Source organism: Arctopsyche grandis, chromosome 9 (assembly GCF_051622035.1).
Source record: "Arctopsyche grandis isolate Sample6627 chromosome 9, ASM5162203v2, whole genome shotgun sequence".
NCBI lineage: Eukaryota > Metazoa > Arthropoda > Insecta > Trichoptera > Hydropsychidae > Arctopsyche > Arctopsyche grandis.
In genome coordinates, this window is record NC_135363.1 from 18107376 (window position 1) to 18126859 (window position 19484).

Here is a 19484-nt window from a genome sequence, read left to right on the forward strand (position 1 = left end):
CCTCATTTTGCAGTGATCCCTCTTGTGCTAAATAAGAGGGCACTATATCAATGAAACTTATGTATGTACATACATATGTATTTCGTCTACGATTTATCAACATTGCGTATTACAAAAATATAAATGATACTTATAATGAAATGCAAAGGAGGTATGTAAAAATACATATACATGTTTCACCAAGTACAATTCTAATAAATAAAAAGTAGATTGAAAGGCGTTGCATTCACATTACTTCAAATTTTAAATCAATGATTAATATGGTATTATTAATACGCATCATAGTTGACATGCCAGAGGCTCACAGAGACAAATAATCGAGAAAACCGATTTTTCAAAGTCACCGTATACTTTACTTCATAGATTACTGATTACACAAAAAACTTTTCAGTGTCAATTGGAACTGTCTATGGAAGGTTCTAGAAGAGATGAGTGTCCCAAGACAACTAATAACACTAATTTATAATTTATATATACATAATTCTTATTCTTATATATATATATATATATATATATATATATATATATATATATATATATATATATATATATATATATATATATATATATATATTATTTGTATATATATATAAATATATATATATATATATATATATATATATATATATATATATATATATATTATATATATATATATATATATATATATATATATATATATATATATATATATATATATATATATATATATATATATATATGTATATATATATATATATATATATATATATATATATATATATATATATTATATATATATATATATATATATATATATATATATATATATATATATATATATATATATATATTATTTGTGTTATGCTTATATGTCACAGTGACGCGTTAGAATATTCTGTAATGTCACTGTGGCTAACATGTTAAAAAATAAAAATTAATAATACGGCAACAGTAAGAATAGTTAAGCTTCTTTCAGAAAAACTTCAAGTCCAAAAAGGTGTCCGACAGGGATGCATACTATCTCTTGATATCTTTAATATACATATGTACACATGTATACGGAGAATATGTACATACATAATGGGAAGAGTACTCGACGGATGGGAAGATGGAATGACACTCGATGGCAGAAAGATTTCTAACATAAGATTCGCCGACGACACGACGTTAATGGAGAGCAATGAGGATGAAATGGCTGAACTACTTTGTAAAATAGAGATAGAGAGTAGACACCTGGGTATAGAGATAAACAAAAATAAAACAAAAACCCTATTCACTGACAGACTTGAGACTTTCATTAAGTCTAACGCTTTAAAAGACTGTGAGGAAGTCGACGATTTTGTCTACCTAGGAGCCTTGATCTCAAGCGAAGAAAGATGCCAATCGAAAAGCCGCAGAAGAGTAGGAATAGCGAAAACAGCGATGGTCAGTCTGAGAACGAAAGAAAATCTGTCTGGTGCGATCTCTGATGTTCCCCATTGCATTGTTTGGAGTCGAGACATGGACCCCGAAAAATATAGAAAAGGACATTCTAGATATGTACATATGTATGTATATACATACATGCGAAATGTGGTGTTGGAGGTGGATGCTGCGTATCCCATGAACTGCAAGACGCACGAACATCTCTATGAAAGAGCTGGCAGTCTTAAAGAGACTCTCCACAACATGTAGGAAAGGGGTTCTTTCCTACTTTGGCCATGTGGCCAGGAAAAATGTAAGAGAGTCTGGAGAGGCTGGTAGTCACTGGAACGCTGGAGGAAAGGCGAGTGAGAGGACGGTCTCCGAAGAGATGGTCAGACCACATAAAAAAACTGACGGGATCGTCCCTTAACGCTGTCTTCAACTTAGCATAGAACCGGGGAGAATGGAGGCGGATAGTCCATCAAATTCCAGACGTCAGCATTGAGCAAACGAGGAAGAAGAAGTTGACATGGTCATAGCATGTATGTATGGAAGATCATAAGGGTCGTATGTCGTGGGAAGCAGTGATAACATTTGTTTTGATATTTGTCAGTTGCGAAAAATCCCTGCTTCACTCGGAAATAAGAGATATAAAAATTATCACTAACACGAAAACCATGTGAAATGCAAAGGAGGTATATAAAAAATCATAGTTGTAATATAAATATATCAAGATTTGTTCAGTGGTACCAACTCACTCTAGTCATAAATATACGATACGTTCTACTGGCGTATATGCCATCAAATAGCGTTTTTCAAGAAGCAGCCGAGTGAGAAACCAATTTTTCGTTTCAATGCCGGGAATGTATGTAAATATTTTTCATTACTTGAATTTATAAATCTATATATAAAAATCCAACACAAATCAATTACTGGATAATTCGTCAAATAACATGCCACACATACATATGTATGTACAAATATTAATATGCCTATATTTTTATACATACCTCTTATTAGCTTGTTATAAATCATGTATTATTATTCTATTTATAAAAAGTGTATTATAACTTGGTGAGTATATAATTGAGTACACTATATGTACATACATATGTAGGTACATATGTATATATGCACGTTCTTGCTACGATTTCATGACTGCATGATCAGTACCCAACAGGTATCCATAGATTTTATTTGGGTTTCAAGTATTCCTAAACCAAATATTATACATACTACATATACGTATACAAATTTCGAGGAATAATTTTGAATAAATCAAAATAAAGAAACGCCGGCAAAAATTATAATTAATGTATTTTCATTCATTCAAATATTGATTTTCATTTTAACGAGGTGAATACGTTGACGAATTTTAGTATGTGTACAGTGAAAATATAGCCTAATTAGACATAAATGGCTCGAGGCATGCAAGCAGTTCTCTCCCAGTAATCATACCAGACCGTGTTTTTACGCGCTACGGCCAAATAAAAGAAGTACATTATTCACTCTTCAGGCGTGTGAAGGCGTGCATAATATTATAGATTCTTTTTCCGTCAAAAAAAATAATCAATTGTAAATGTAGTCCGACTATGAATTTTCCAAAGCCGAATACAGGGGTGATTTTGTACAAAGCCGAGCCATTAATCTACGCAAATAACTGAATTATGCCGTAGGCTGGATGATTGAGGGTCGGGATAAAGGGCGTATTGGGAGATTTAGGGGGTGGCACGCAGTTAACCTGTAGCACACGGTCGCTGTAACTAATTAGTTTATCCATTTTGAGGCTTAATTGGGGAGAGAACGTCCGCCAAATGGTACCCAGTCAAGTCGTTATGTACGCAATTGTTACATTACATTGTGATTTCTGAAATGTGTAAGGAAACTCATATGCACATACATATGTATACAATTTTAACAATTAACGACGGAAACTCCACCAATAAATTGTGAGCATGAAACAGATAAGGTCTGGTCCACAATACATTAATTAAATCTAGAAATTTTTACTTCGCCATGAATTGCATGGCGTTCTCCAAAAGGATAAAAGTTGGAAAAAAGAGTGAAAAACGGTTGACGAAAGTATACAAAATCCTAAATTAAAAGCTGTGGATTTGCATAGGAGACAAACCGTTGCTTTGCTGAAAATTTGGTGCTGTTGCTTTAGTTTGAGTTTATTAGACTATATCCACCCTCGCTGACATACCCTATTTTAAAAGGAAATACTGCAAAATATTATTATATATTGAATATAAATGTGACCAAAGGCAATTCTCTTGAGATGTGCACCTCTTTATTCGCATATTATTTATGTATGTATGTATGTAGAAGGGGAAATAACGCGGTAAAGTGATTGATGGTCCTGCGAAGATGATGGCATGCCATCGTTTAACATGCCAAAATTTATCACTCCTTTTTATATTCCAACATAAAAAGACTTTCATCATAACAAAAACCACACATTTTATCAAACTACGTAGGTATGCAGTCCACGTACAAAATCGTCATTTCTTATTGTAGGTACATATCTGAGTAATGATTTGGTCAAATCTCTGTAGTAAAAAAAATCAATATGTTTGCATACGATATGTACATATTATGTAACATGATTTTAATAACCAGACTATGAGAATCAATTGAAATCTGAATTGAAATCAATCGAGGACTTCTGTTAAATTACACGTGCATGTTGAATGAGAGCCATGTACATATGCATTGTAACAATTGACGTATTTGTCGACATTGTTTTTAAAAATATATTTTTTCACACAGAAATTAATCGAATTACGTACATATGTATCTTCATAATTCACGATCGTTATATAAATTAAATCCAATAATAATTCCACTCGATGTTTCATCCCTAGGGTATTTAGTGAACGACAGTTCAAAAGATCCATTCATGCAATAAATGATACATAGATAATTAATTGATTACGAACGATGAAACCAAATACATAATCCGTTATTTTATTATGTGAGTCCATTCAACTCACTCAATATTAATACGAAAATATTTCTCTATAGCACAAACTGAAAACCAATATAAAAGAAAAAATGTATAGCATTGAATACCCGATAGTGAAGAAAAAAGTTACCTAATTACATATATTAAAGTACCAATAGCGTGCCGTGGAAATCTCCCTGTTGTAGTGTAGTCTAACTTATGTACATATGTAGTTCGTAGTATAAAACACAGTTGTAAATGTTCATTCAAGTACATATGAACTATCCAGTGGCATGCCATAGAAATCTCCCTGTATTTATCGCACATTTTCACTTTTTTACATATGTGTGATCAGGATATAAAGGGACTTAGTATGATGTCACCTAGTCCCCCTTTGTCTTGCTGTGTGATATAAACAGGGAGATTTCCACAGCATGCCACTGGAAAGTTCATATATACTTGAATGAACTTTTAGAACTGTGTTTTATACTACGCACTACATAGCCATCAGTATGGCTCAGTGATAGCGTGTATGTTTAGCACCAACTGATTGGGTTCGAGCCCGCTCTACTGCTGGTCAGACTTGGATGTTTCTTATCCAAATCGAAGTCGATCGTTTCTTATCAGAGTTTGTCAATTTTATCTGATCATTGTTGAAACAGTTCCTAAGGAATTTTAAAACCTGCTGTCACAAATCTTCTGTATTATGTACATATGTACGATTAATAAAAAAATATGTACAAGTCTAAAACCCATAGATGTCTCAATGGATTAATTATTTAATTAATTAATTAATTGCTAATTTCGTGTTCTTCAGCTTCTCGAAATACAGTGATTTATGTAATAAAAATACTGCATTGTTTGTAATTAATTGTCCAGGAAGGCGCTTTGGGGACTTCCTGTCAAGCCTTCCTGGTATATATCTATGCAAAAATAAAATAAATAAGTTAGACTTGCATAAGCCAAGTAAGAAACAGGTTAGGCTTGTGAGGTAATTCTCAAGGAGAGTGGGAGAGTTCGACTTTTCAGCGTTCCACTTTAGTTTCGTGCAATGTTTCAGCATTATAACGAAGAAGGGGAGTGAAAAGGAAAATGTGGGAGAGGGTGGTGGTGACGAAGGTGCTTACCCGTCCCACTTTAGTTTCGTTTAATGTTTCAGCACTGCAAATTTTCGTTACACGTTCAAGCACATTAAATCAATTCGCTAAACCAAAAATGTTCAACCTTTATGTATATAAACCATGAATTGAATGAACCCATTCGACTATTCACTGGATAAAAGCAACAAAATTCTGAGTATAATAAGGACCAAAGCAAAATCTGCTTATTCAAGAAAGCAATTTATGAGTAGGACTAAGATGATTTGATGACATAATTTAATTTTGATTAACTAAGAATTATTTCATCGATACATAAAATAATAACGGTCCCGGAAAAAGCCCCGCCCTTGATTTATGCTCGGTATACACCCAAAACATCGTAAGCCCACTCGTGAGAATGATCACTGAAATTCGACGAGAGAACAAAGCACGTATAATATTTCCATATGAATCAATGATGTCTAATTTAATTAATAACATGATTTCGTGCTATTCAGTTTGAAACGAGCACACACATATACATATATATGTAGGTAAATACACGCATCGAAAATAATTGCGAAATGACAAACGTGAATATTTGAAGAATATTAAATTATATAAAATACCTACACGTTTATCGAACACGCGACAAATATAATTCTCAACGACATCGTTAGCGTTCCGTAAAATATTACAATATATTATATTATTTCCACATTGTCTCGGAAACGCCTGAAATTTCTAGGCGAACGTAAGCGACGTCGAATAATGTGATGAAACGACGAATCGATTTTGACGAACAACAAAAGCGAAAACGACGCTAAACTCCAATAACGGTAATATAATATTATAATATACTCGTACGCGTGTCAATGATATTTTCAGTGGGCGTAAAACGAGAGTGGGCGGAGGAAAATAGAAAATGGGGATGGTGGAGTAACGGTGAGCTGGCCAAAAACACAATGGGGACACGTTGAGAGGAGGCGGCTTGTTATATTATATAGAGCAAAAAAAACAGTGTCGCCTTCTGAGACCACTTCAACACTGTGGGGACGAGCTGCACTCCATCTCTGACGAGGATCGTGAGAGCCTTCAATTGGGTTACATTTTTCTTAAATAAATCCAATACTATTTCGACCGAAAAACGTACGTATATATACATATACATATGTACATCAGTGGCGTGCGGTGACTTTTCAACCAGAGGATGCTGTTCAAAACACGATCAGTTTATTTTTATAATTTTAATTTAATCTTCCAAACATTGTCATATTTATATTTATTAAAATGTCTTTGATATATTTTCGTTTTTGAATGAATATTCAATTTTGGGTTGGGTTTTGGGTTCTTAACAATAATCTCTTTTTCATTATATGGTAGAGAAGCAAATATCCTTTTTAGTACATTTTGAATTAAACAATTGCAATTATTATTAACAACGGCGATAAATCCACTTGCATTGTTACTTTGGCTATTTATATTTACGGCTATAATAAATAATAATTTGGGACGTAATAAATTACAATAAAATAATAAAAGTAAATAACTTTAAATAACGTAACGTACGAAATATCAATCAACGAATCAAGTGAAAGTCCATACATAAAAAGCGAATCAAGTCCATACATACGCAAAAGGAAATTTTGCTTCCAGACCATGTGTCGCACGAGCGACACGACTGTGAGGGGTCTACCTCACGGCACCGAAAGTGAAAAGGTTGAAAAAGCAAAGATCTTAAGTCGGAAGATCAAAAATGTGCATGGTAAATGGTACTATGTATATATATCAGTGGCATGCGGTACTATGTATATACATATATCAGTGGCATGCGGTGAAATTATCTCTCTTTTTGTCATACAGCCTTGTTTAATGTGCGCGTGCAGGATACGGGAGGAAAAGCCTGTTCCTCTTGTTCCTTTTGTATCCTGCTCGCGCAAATTAAGTGAGGATGTACGACGGGGGGAGAGAGAGAGTTTACCGCACGCCACTGATATATATACTAACCGTTTTTCATATGTACATATGAATGGTAAACGAAATTTTTCGATTTTTTGACTGCCAGTGCGGTGACGGTCACCTCTGTATGTATCTCGACCCTTGAAAATGTATTAAAATGGTCTGATTCCCTGTTCCCTTCACTTGATTCCTGTATATTTGGCATTATTCAATTAAAAAAGATGCACTTTATTTAAAAAAAAAAGTACAACAGAAACGGAAACGAACAAGTCGAAACCATTTCTCTCGAAACACCAATTTGCGTAAAATGGACAATTTCGTTTTTTTTTTTAAATAAGCAACCAAAGAGGAGAAACTAGTGTTAAACAATTTGCAAGTAAGATGAGGAATTTGCAAGTAAGATGCGGTGTAAGTAATTGTAGTTAGTACCCGAGTATATTCGGTTAAACATTTTTTAAAAGTGGCCTAAATTTTTCCACGGCTGTATATATGTATCTATAGGTGCATATATTTATTTTATTATTAAACTAATATACATCTAGTTTGTTTTAAATAATTGATGATTTTTTTCAATCGAGGTCTAATTCAAGATTTGAAAATTAGAATGTCTTTGAAGTTATGAAACTTTCAGAAATTTTCTTGAAATGTTATTTTTTGAGAATTTTATGTTATGTTATGTTAAATTTTACTTTTTGAGAATTTTAATTTTAGCACCAGTTGAAATTTTGTCTACGAAAAATGGAAAGAAAATTATATTTATAAAAATATATCATTTTTTGTGAAATATTGTGCTGGTTTGTGACCCGTGCATTCGAACAAAAGTATGCGTTTAGATTAAACATGTGACATAAATTTAGTGACCTGTTACTAATTTGTTCAAAGTTTAACGTTGTGGAAATACGAGAATCAACAATGACTAGGTACCCATCTATGTCAAATTTATATACCTATACATATGTATGTATGTATGTACATATGTACATATATTTAAGTACATAGAGGGTATATTCATATGACGAGCAAGCATGCAGTTTTAAATATTAAAAATGTATCACATATTATTTACCTTTACTATTGCTTTACTATTACCTTTACTATTCATGTATGTTGGATTACTTTTGCAGTTACTGTGTTTCGTCATCGAAATTCAAATTAAAAACTCTTATCCATGTAAAAGAAAAAGTCTTTGTCCGCATCCAATTTTGTGAAAATGTAATTACAAAGAACTTTTTTTCATTTAGATCCATTAAATGTGTATATTTTTATGAAAGAAAATGGTAATTAAAATCGCTTTAATCACACCATAAATGAAATACTTTTATAAGAAAACGCTAACAAACGACATCGTTAATTTGAACTCAACACTGGTATAGAATTAATACAAAAATGATTTTTTTTCTTAATTAAAGCGTCCCGCTGATTGGATTAAATTTTCAGCCCAATTAAAAGCTTCATTACAGAAAGCTACCGTTACAAAATAGCCTTTTGATTTCATGAAAATGAAAATAGTATAAGCGGAGAATATAATAATATAATATTCATTCATACGGCCGTGTTCTTTCAGACTACGGTAAATATTATTTTTATTCAACCACTTCTACATATGTACATATGTATATCGTAAAAACCCTATCGTTACCTTTTTGCGTACACCTTCTGTTAAATTGAAAAACATGATTATGCATACATATGTAGGTTTGATTTTCACGATTTTCTTTTTGCGCATTCCTATTTAAAACTATGCATAAATCTTTAAAATAAAATTTATGATAAATGAATGCAGAGTCATTGCGTACTACACTATAATGAACATAACAACAAAAAACGCTTACACAATGCCAAAGTTATAATAAGTTAAAGTTAAACAATTTTCGGGACGCCCTTTGCCGTATTACATAAAATAATTATAGATAACCACTTAAGATATCCATTACGTGTACGTTAACGAAACGACGATGATTCCATCAAAATGGATTTAAATTTATCGATACCCAAATTGATGGGACTCGCATTTTGAGAACACGCAACTGTTTTGCCGTTAGAATAATGGGGGGCGGGAACTGGGGAGGGGGTTGGAAAAAAAAGCTCAGAAACCAGAGATAATACTATATTATGTTAAGGGAGGCATAAAATATCAAAAAGTGGGTCAAGGATGACCGGTATTAAAAGCGAGAACAAAACAATTTTGTATGTCCCGGCTTTTGACTTTTTGCGTGAAAAACCCGGCAATACCGAAATTGGTTTAGCACATCCCTTATCGGTTTCGCAATTAATCCTGTTTTACGTAAAAAAAGAGAAACCTTTTCGAGTCGTTCGAAACGAATTCGCCAATTTGGCTGTTTTTTCGTCGACGGTTAATGTTTCGATAGCCATCACTATGTACATACATACATACATACATACATACATATATACATACATATATTATCAGTTTCTAATCTTATACCACAAACTCGAGCAAAGTGTGCGTAAAAAGGTAGTATAAGTAATTTTATTTTTATAATTATCAAACAATATATAAATACACCCAGGGTCAGAAATAATATTCAGAAATAAATTATGTGGAATGAGAACCACAATGATTAAAATTATTGGATTTCTAAAGCCTACAACTCTCAAACTTGCCGTTTCGATTTCTCATATTCATCAGGTATTCAAATTTAATGACGTGTTTTTGTCGACCCCACAGTCAAATTACTCTACATACATATGTATAACGATTGCTGCCTGATAATGAAATTTCCAGCATAACGAATTAAACATATTACTTGAAAACAGTTGCCAGTTTTTTTATTTAAAAAATAACGAAACAATTTAATCAGTCAGTAAAAGTTCGTTACAACACAATTGAACTGGTACACATTTACATATGTACATATAATTTAAGATATGAAATTAAAAATTGATCTCGCATATTGAGGGATTCAGTTTTCTAACCTAGAAGTATGTATGAATAATGGTGAAGTTGGTAACATGTAAAGTGACGGACAGACCGTTGCGGCGCTCCGCCGAGTAAACAATTTTTTAAACCGCTCGATGAGTCTCGTTTAACTCTATCGCCTATGTCTCCTGACAACTAGATCCTATAATATCATATATGTATATGTATAACGCCATTAAAAAATTTTCACGCGAAAAATAATGCACCGAAGCCGCAAATTAATTAAGTGAAATACATTAAAATTATATTTTGATGTACATATTTGTAAATTGATCATTAATATAAATTAACTAAAACTTATATTAATTAATATTTATAATCAATTTTGTAATATTTATAGACAATTTGGGAATTTCCCACCGAAATTCTCATATAATGGAAAAGTAGCAGAAGGGCCCTGGCCAGAGGCACTTGATAGTTGATGATTATGGTACTGCTCATCTTATTCTCTCGTGAAAGCTGCTAATGTAGGAATGCTTAAAGTTTGTTCGTTATATGGTCTATCAGTTGTACATACTTTACAAAGTATTTCGGAGTTTCAAAGTTTGAAGCAAGGGTTTCTTGCAACTCGTTATGACCTTTGCCCATCGATTAAGTGGACCTTTAAATCAAACATTCTCTCTGAACATTTCTTGTGTGCGAAAGTTGCGTATTTGAAATTAAACGCACATATATGTTTACTATTTTAAAAGATTATCGACCACATTTCAAAGCGATTTCATTTGAACATAAATTATATATTGCACTTAATATATACCATGTTATATGTTGATATTTTTTGTTTGTGATGTAATACGATAAAGTCGTAATAAATCATTGAAATTTTATCAAATATGATGGACTATGTTTTAAGCCATTCTGACAGACCCATCAGTCATCGCACATTACGTGAGTTATTCTAATTTATCACATCGTAGTTGTAGAGTCAAAATTCATTAACAGTTTTTTAGATACAGCGAACTGAACACGTCCGTCTTTTGACATTAAAACATTTTAAAAGCATACTCATGATTTTTATATCTCGATAACTTTCAACCAACGATTAGATTACATAATTATGTACATATATTATTTTTAAATACGCATACACATATGTATGTATTTATACTAAATAAATACCTCTTAAAAATCGAATCATATTTTGTAATATTTAAATGATAAGTTTTCGAGCACAATAGTTATGCACATTCAAATTTAACTATAACGAAATTTCCAGTACATATACATATACATGTATGTATCAATGAATTACTTCAATGGTCCCGAAAAAAATTGTAATACTAAAAAGCAGTTTATGTTTTTTTTCAGTTTCGTTAAACAAATTTATTAATAAATTAATCCATCCCAAACAGTTTGTTACAGTGAGATTAAGCTTATATACAATTGAATAATACAATTCTGAATTACTGTCACAAAATCTGCTTTAATACTATATTTTTGTCATGTGTCACGTCATCGTATGGAGAAAATTTTTGACATTCATTACGCGGGCTTTACAGTTTAACACAATAGCTGTCAACGCAACTTTGCGATTGTCCCAATTTCAGTTCTATTATTATACAAACGAACAAATTTTCCCCGAGTTGAAATCGCACAAAAGGGTGCCGTTAAATTATACCGAGATTCGCATATACATATTTAAAGACTTATTTAAAAAAATAAAAAATCAATCTTCAAATATATATATACATAAGTACATAGGTATAAAAGAAAATTTCTTATTAGCGAAAATGGAATTTTTATGTCTGTATGTATATATATATACACATGAATATATTATATTAACAATACTATTTCAAATTCATTTGAAATACCTCCATAGATATAATTAGAATATTTAAATTATTTCTAAATATTGTCGTTAATTATTTATTTATTTAATAGTTTTGGACCATTGTGGCATTACAGGAAGAACCTAATGCGCCACAATGGCTTACATTTGAAAAATATATAAAAACACGATATAAAAACAAGTAAACTGTAAATAAAGGAAAAAAGCAAAAGCAGAAAACATGGTAAAATAAAATAATAAAAAAAAAGTAACGAAAGGAAAATAATACATCATTCAGAGAGAAAAAAAAATAACAAAAGTGTAAAAATTAAAAATAAAATCCATAAATCCCATTCTTTGTTTACACTGAACAAAATTAAAATAGTATATAAAAATGTACAATGGAGAAAGAAAAAGTAAAATAAAATAAAACAAAATATGAATAAAAAATAAAATCACAGCGAGGCCCAAATGGAAGAGAGTAGATTAAGATTCCACTCATTCATCACATTCAAATTAAGAAATTAATGATGAGCGCAGGTTACCAGATAAATATGTTAAGATAATATCCGATAATCTACGCTCCCCAAGGTGGAAAATATCACATTCAGGGACAGCAGCAACGATTTCATTGAGAAGTCGAATAGCTCTTGGAATAGGAGCCATTAGAAAAAGAACTGTGCGAACAGCAGGTACAACCATCAAATGATGATGTCTACCACGCACATAATTATTAGGGACATAAAGTCCCAACTGTTCCAGCAACAACGGGCATGACGTATTACCACGCAATAGCTGGAGAACGAAACGAATTAACGAGAAGTTTCTCCGAAGTTCAAGGGAATTATACCCAAGCATGCCCAAAAGGAAAGGAGTAGGATAGAGATATGGGTAGTACCCATACTCTTTCTTATAAAGAAAACGAAGAAATGCTTTTTGCACTTTTTCTATAATAAGAGAGTAGTTTGCTTCATGCGGATTCCACACAATTGCATTATACTCTAGCTTACTTCTAACAAGCGAGTTGAAAAGCAAGCGAGAAGACAAGGGGTTGGAGAATAATCTAGCATATCTCAAGACAAATCCAAGTCAACGAAAGGAAACGTCAGCGATTGTCTTGATGTGGTTGTGAAAGGTGAATTGAGGATCAAAAGTGATACCCAAGTCGACCATTGATTCCACGCGCTTCAACAATACGGATCCAATGGAATATCCGTGACAATAGAGCGAATTCGCACGTCCATAACTCATAATGGCACATTTACTAGTATTCAGTTCAAGCCCTAAACTGGAACTGAACTCTAAAACAGCGTTAATATCAGCTTGAAGGAGAGAGGCTTGCCTCTCATCCTTAACAGCAAAGAATAGTTTAACGTCGTCTGCAAACAAGAGACATGAAGCATTGCGTAGTACTTTAGGGAGGTTATTAATGACTATTGTAAATAGTAAAGGGCCTAAGGTGGACCCCTGAGTTACACCAGATCGCGTAAAAAATGAAGGAGATTCATAAATACCATATCTAACAAATTGCTTCCTATCACTAAGATAAGAAGCAAAGAGTTTAAGAAGACGTGGAGAAAAGCCCATTTCAGCTAATCTGATCATAAGAGCGTCATTATTGACAAGATCAAATGCTTTTCGAAAGCCAAAGTAGGCTACATCAACTTGTTGTCCACGGTCAACTTTAGACATGGTATAATATGAAAAGTAGGCAAGATTAGTGGTAGTGGAACGACATGGTGAAAAACCATGCTGCTCATCACACAACAATCTTTTGAACTGCAAAAGAATCAAACGGTGAAGGATATTATCGAAAATTTTGGGAATAGCCGAGATGATAGCAATAGGTCTGTAATTTTCAACCTCATTTTTAGAGCCACTTTTATGAATGGGAATGACTCTAGATAATTTCCATTTTTCAGGATAATTATTAGAACCCAGAATAAGGTTAAAAATAAACTGAAGAGGCTCTAAGAGCGAATTACAGCATGTCTTTAATACGTCAGGGGGCACACCGTCAGGCCCAACAGACCCCTTCAGCTTCAAAATTGCTATCCTAACATCTCCAAGCGAGACCCGCGGAATGTCTATACCGACACCTTCAGTACCAATTTGGGAAGCCAAATTAGCATCAAGGGATGGTGATCTCTGATCAAATACAGAGCTATATAATACATCCAAGTACAATTTTCAATTACAACATAAAATTTTCATATAAACTATTGATGAAATTCAAACTATAAATGAGCCGTTATATTTGAAATTGGCTTAAGTCCACTTTTCTTCATTTTGAGAAATATATTACATACATTATGTTTTGCATTTAACAATATGCATTTAAAATAATATTGGTGGCCTGTAATACGTTTATACTGCTTTTCTGAGATTCTGACCAATCAAATTAAAATATGTGACAAAAATTTGTAAATTAAGTCAAACAGGAATAGTATTTTTGGAAATGAAAATTGAACTTCCGCCACTTTCAAATATATCGACTCATATATAAATTGTTTTAAATTAAGAAAAACAATTAAATAAATAAAAATTGCATTTGTTTTAAATTTCAATTGATAATGTAGTGTGTGATGTGTGTCAGTGTAGTTTTTTTCAATATCATTATAATAAATGTATATAATTTACAAACATGCTATTGGAAGAAAAATAAAACAAGTGAAATTATTTTAATAGTACATATTTTGAAAATCAACACAAAACTATTCGGTATATTGTGCAAAAGCAGCATATTTAAAACCACTAATAGGGTGTGTTCTATCGACTTTCCAACAATATTATAAGTACAAACTATATCAGCGTCTTACGTGACTTAGAGAATAAACTAGCAATTAAACAATTAAGCTCAACATCGAAATAGATTATGACCGATAAAACAAAGAAACACGACGTTTTGGCATTTGAAAAAAATCGACAGAAGAACGTAAACAACTACTTATAGAGTTGCGTTAAGCGAAATACACGCTATAGAAGATATGTACATATGTAATGTACGACGAGATTGGCACACCTGTGTGACTAATATTTTTTCATAATTTTAAATGTTTATTGTGATGGAAGGCGTGTATTGTTTATTGTGCCGCGACAGAAGCAAATATGTATATATATGTATATGTATGTAGATAGATTGAAAGAGAGTAACGAACCTCGGGCAGCTCGTCGGGCACTTTGCCCATCCACGAGAGCGAGAGGATGGAGCAGTCGCACTTGGCGCTGGTGTTCTGCTCGAAGTAGAGATGCATGGCGAGTCGGGTGCAGGACGACAATGGCGGCCGTCAGACAAATGGCGATCCCGCGAATAATGTATGGGAAAATGTGTATCGGCGGCCGGCAGAGCCACGCAAGGACGTGAGCCCGCGCCGGCCGCCCGACGCGTATTGATTTCCCGCGCACCCACACTGCGCCGGGAAAACTCACATTGCGCAATATGGCTGAACCTCGCACACACACCCACACACCCACACACCCGCACACCCTCTGCACAAATTCACACACACGTTCACTAACACTGTTCGCTTTCGCTTATCATATCGCCTTGACGTTTCGGCTTTAAAAGTTGGCGCACCCGGCTTTTTCGCCCCAAAGCTCGCTTCTACGGCCCGCTTTCTTTCAAGCAAGATAACGTGCTTCCCCACTATCCCCGTACATATTAAATATTCTTTTTAACAAAATATGGTGTAACTGCAGTGTGCGGTCTACTGATCACACTGGCGAATTAATACGTTTAGATTTAATAAAAAAAATGCTAAAATAGAAAACCATTTCTTGACCCTTTTAATCCCACGGGGATAATTTATGGACCCCGCTGGTATATGTGAAAAATTCCGGCTATATATTTTTTATTTACTATCTGCTATTTGTATTTACTGCATATTGAACATTTCGAGATAGCCAGATATCAGTTTTCAAAATTTTATTGTAAGTCCGAAAAAGCATTTCGCAGCAATTTGTTGCCCAAAATAAACAAAAGCTTATTTTTTATAATTCTTGACCTTCTTTGTACTTCGTACATATAACCTACATATATAAATACTATACATGATGGAAATGATGGCACAAAAAATTAATACTGATTGTTTATGTATTAATTAATTTCTGATTGTTTACATATGTATTCTGTATTTCGTTAACGTACACCCGTCGCATTGGAGCAAATCTGTAATGGCGAGTGTATATTGATTTGTAACAATAAAATAAAAATACCGAGAACTGAGATAAATAATAAAAAAATATAAATAATAAATAAAAAGATAAATAATAAAGGGAGCTGAGATAAATAATAAAAAGACTGCCAATATTTTTGGAAAAATGCCTTATGATTCTTCGCGACCTTAACGAAGATGTCTGTTTATTTACAAATTTTTACTGAAGCAACCGAGAAAAAATCAATGGCACAATATTTTTAAAGATCATTCCGCTTGCAATATTGTATTTAAAGTTATAGCCCGCATCTTTTCAATTCTACATTCCATTGCAATTTTCGAAAGAATATTTAGTCTAATGAGTGCACCTGGAGAAAGGACAGAAATAGATTATTGTTAGAAACCGCAGAAGCTTAATTAATGCAATTGTAATGACTTGAGAAAAATTTTATCAAGCAAAGCTGGCGAACATATTTTACAACAAGTTAAAAGCTAGGAAAAAAACTTTTAATAAAACTGTTATGATATAACCAAAATATGATTCCTGTAATTGTACCCATTATATATTAATAACTGTGATTTTTGTTCTCATCTATATATGTATATATGTACGTACTTATGGATGTACTTATTTAAACACGTTATAATTTAATTAAGAATATTTTTTTCTTAATTTCTTCATTAATTCTTATGACTTCTTTTTTTATGATCGTTCGAATTAGTGAATTTTCCGATCTGTGATTTTGGCAACCATGCTTGAGACACAAACACACTGAATCGAACGGCACGGGCGCATTCTTGGCCTACTGTGGTGAAAAAAGTATTTTTTTCAGATTTTATTTTCGACAAGTTTCTCTTACATTTATTCAAATATGGGAAACACCGTTATCGATCAACTTCAAGCCTATGTCAATACAAGGATTTTAGCCCCGAATGCTATACCATTAATTATCCCTTATAAACGTGATAAAAAATGATATTGGAATTGAACTGGCCGAATAAACGTATAATTGTACGGAAAAAATGTGTAGAAGAATATATGTACATACATACATATATATATATACTTGACTTTTGAAATTCGCTAGATAATAATTCGTTGTAAGCATTTTAAAGCGATAAAAGAATCATTATCGTACCAATACGTACTCACTTTGTGCATAAAAATACTCTATTTTGAGTTTATAGTTAGTTTACGAGCTTCCAATTAAGTAATTAATACTAAGCACGAGTCCAAACCCATGGGTCGCAAAATAGGTTTCTTGCAAGGTTGTCAATTTAGACAGTAAATAAATAAATAAAAGCCTAAGTATATGTAGAGCAATTTGTATATATATGTATATGTATAATTCATTTTTAATCCGTCTTGAAAAATTTCAAAACTCACACGTCCAGAATATGTACATTTAAATGGATTTGGAGTTGAAACTAGTTGCATACATCAGATACTTGATCGAACAAGAAGTTTTTGGCAAAAGAACACAGCATTAGTGCAAGCATCATATGAATTCGCATCGGACATTGCTTTTGAGCATACTTTAATGTTGAAACTTATTTGAAAAGAGCCACTTATCTAGCAGATATACTTATGTATTAGAACAGAAAAATAAGCTCAGCCTGAATCTTCGAAGAATGAAAATCTCCAGAAATTTTTATCTAAGATGCAAAACTGGCGAAGAAAAATAAATATTGGAAACATTGCCATATTTGAAAAACTCTGCAGTGTGGTGGATGAATTTAAAAGTGAAATAAATTTAAAAAAATTACAAATAAGATTACTGGTCATCTCGAATCCCTTGATAACGAGCTCTGGCGTTACTTCTCTGAGCTGACAAGAAAAAGCTGCGTTGAAACGATTATATTCTCTGCTTCCTTGATGTAGCCAATATTCCCGATGAATTATAAAATGAATTCAAATCAAATCAAGTATTGTCATCACACGATCACAATACTTGACTTGATATGGATAAAGTAAAAACTTATGACCGTATTGTGTATTATTTTGTTTGCATATGTACATTTGGGTCTACGTGACGAGACAGAATGTTAAATGACAGAAAACGCAAATATCGGAAGGCAAAGATCGAAAATCGAAAGATCTTAAGTCGAAAGATCCCGGGAACGTACTTTACTTACGTTTACTGTAAAAAACGGGAACGGAAACGGGAAAAACGGGAATGAGTGTCATTGCAACGCAATAATTTCAAATGTGTTCGCTCCCTGCGTTTTTCCGACAAATGGGAACGGGAACGGGAACGGGAACGAGAACGGGAACAGGAACGGGAATTGCATGCGTTATTATGGCATTGCAACGCATGCCGGGGTTCGGCTAGTTTAGTATAAAAAATATAATTATATCATTTTACAACGTAAAAAGTGGCCGAGCAGTTCGATCCGCGGTAGGATTTTTTTATTTACGTCAACCTAAATTCCAGGCTCCCTACAAACTATTAATATTTAAGAGATTTTAAAGGGGGGAAAATAGATCTTACGCATATAATTTCAATTTTTACAAATACCTTAGATTTATTGATTCTTTGAATGTGACCTTAAAAGGCCAGTTCATCAATGCTGGAATCGCTGGAATCTTGATCGGATCTTCGTGCAAATAAGTCCGGCTGCAGAAGAAGCCCTTTCAGCTTAAACACTTGTTGGACGAACAGTTATTAAATAATTATTGTACACTAATAATTGTAAGTATTTGCCACGAATATTTTCGGATTCAAAATAGGCTAACTTGTCGCGAACAATTTTATTGTAATATGTGGTGAACAACAGTTTTTTCATTTGTTTTATTGTTTGAAGTCATATTAAATATTGTTTTTTGTAATGTTTCTTTTAATGAAAGACTAGATGATACAGTTTCCATTTCTTCATCTTCATCAATACGGATTAAATGGGAAGCATCATTTTCTTCTTTCCAATAAATATGTTCTAGAAGACTCAATAATTTTGACTAATTTGAATCTATTGAAAGGCTAAAGGTAAAAGAATTTAAAAAATTCGGATGATTTTGAATTATGCAAATATTGAACAACATCTGAAATTTCAGTTCGCCTCTCTCTTATCTTAAATTTTAATTATGCCATAAATTTTTCGCTTAAAGGAGATTTCAGTTCTTTCAATTCTTTAAACAAAAAAAGCAGTGCAGCGTCTGCACTCAAAGGAGTCGCATATTGGTGACATAAAGCTTCTACATTCAATTTAATTGGCATTAAATTAGAAATTAACAATGAAATTTTATTAA

At 32.7% G+C, this 19484-nt stretch overlaps 1 protein-coding gene across 1 annotated transcript in view; it reads right to left on the bottom strand.

Moving 5' to 3' along the window:
* Tusp (WD40 superfamily protein Tusp) overlaps positions 1-15574 on the bottom strand; it is a 36748-nt gene extending 21174 nt beyond the window's left edge. The window contains exon 1 of the mRNA XM_077437632.1: positions 15242-15574. Coding sequence (XP_077293758.1) covers positions 15242-15337 — 96 coding nt within the window. The 5' untranslated portion in view covers positions 15338-15574. The remainder of the gene's footprint in view (positions 1-15241) is intronic.
* Positions 15575-19484: the final 3910 nt, after the last annotated feature.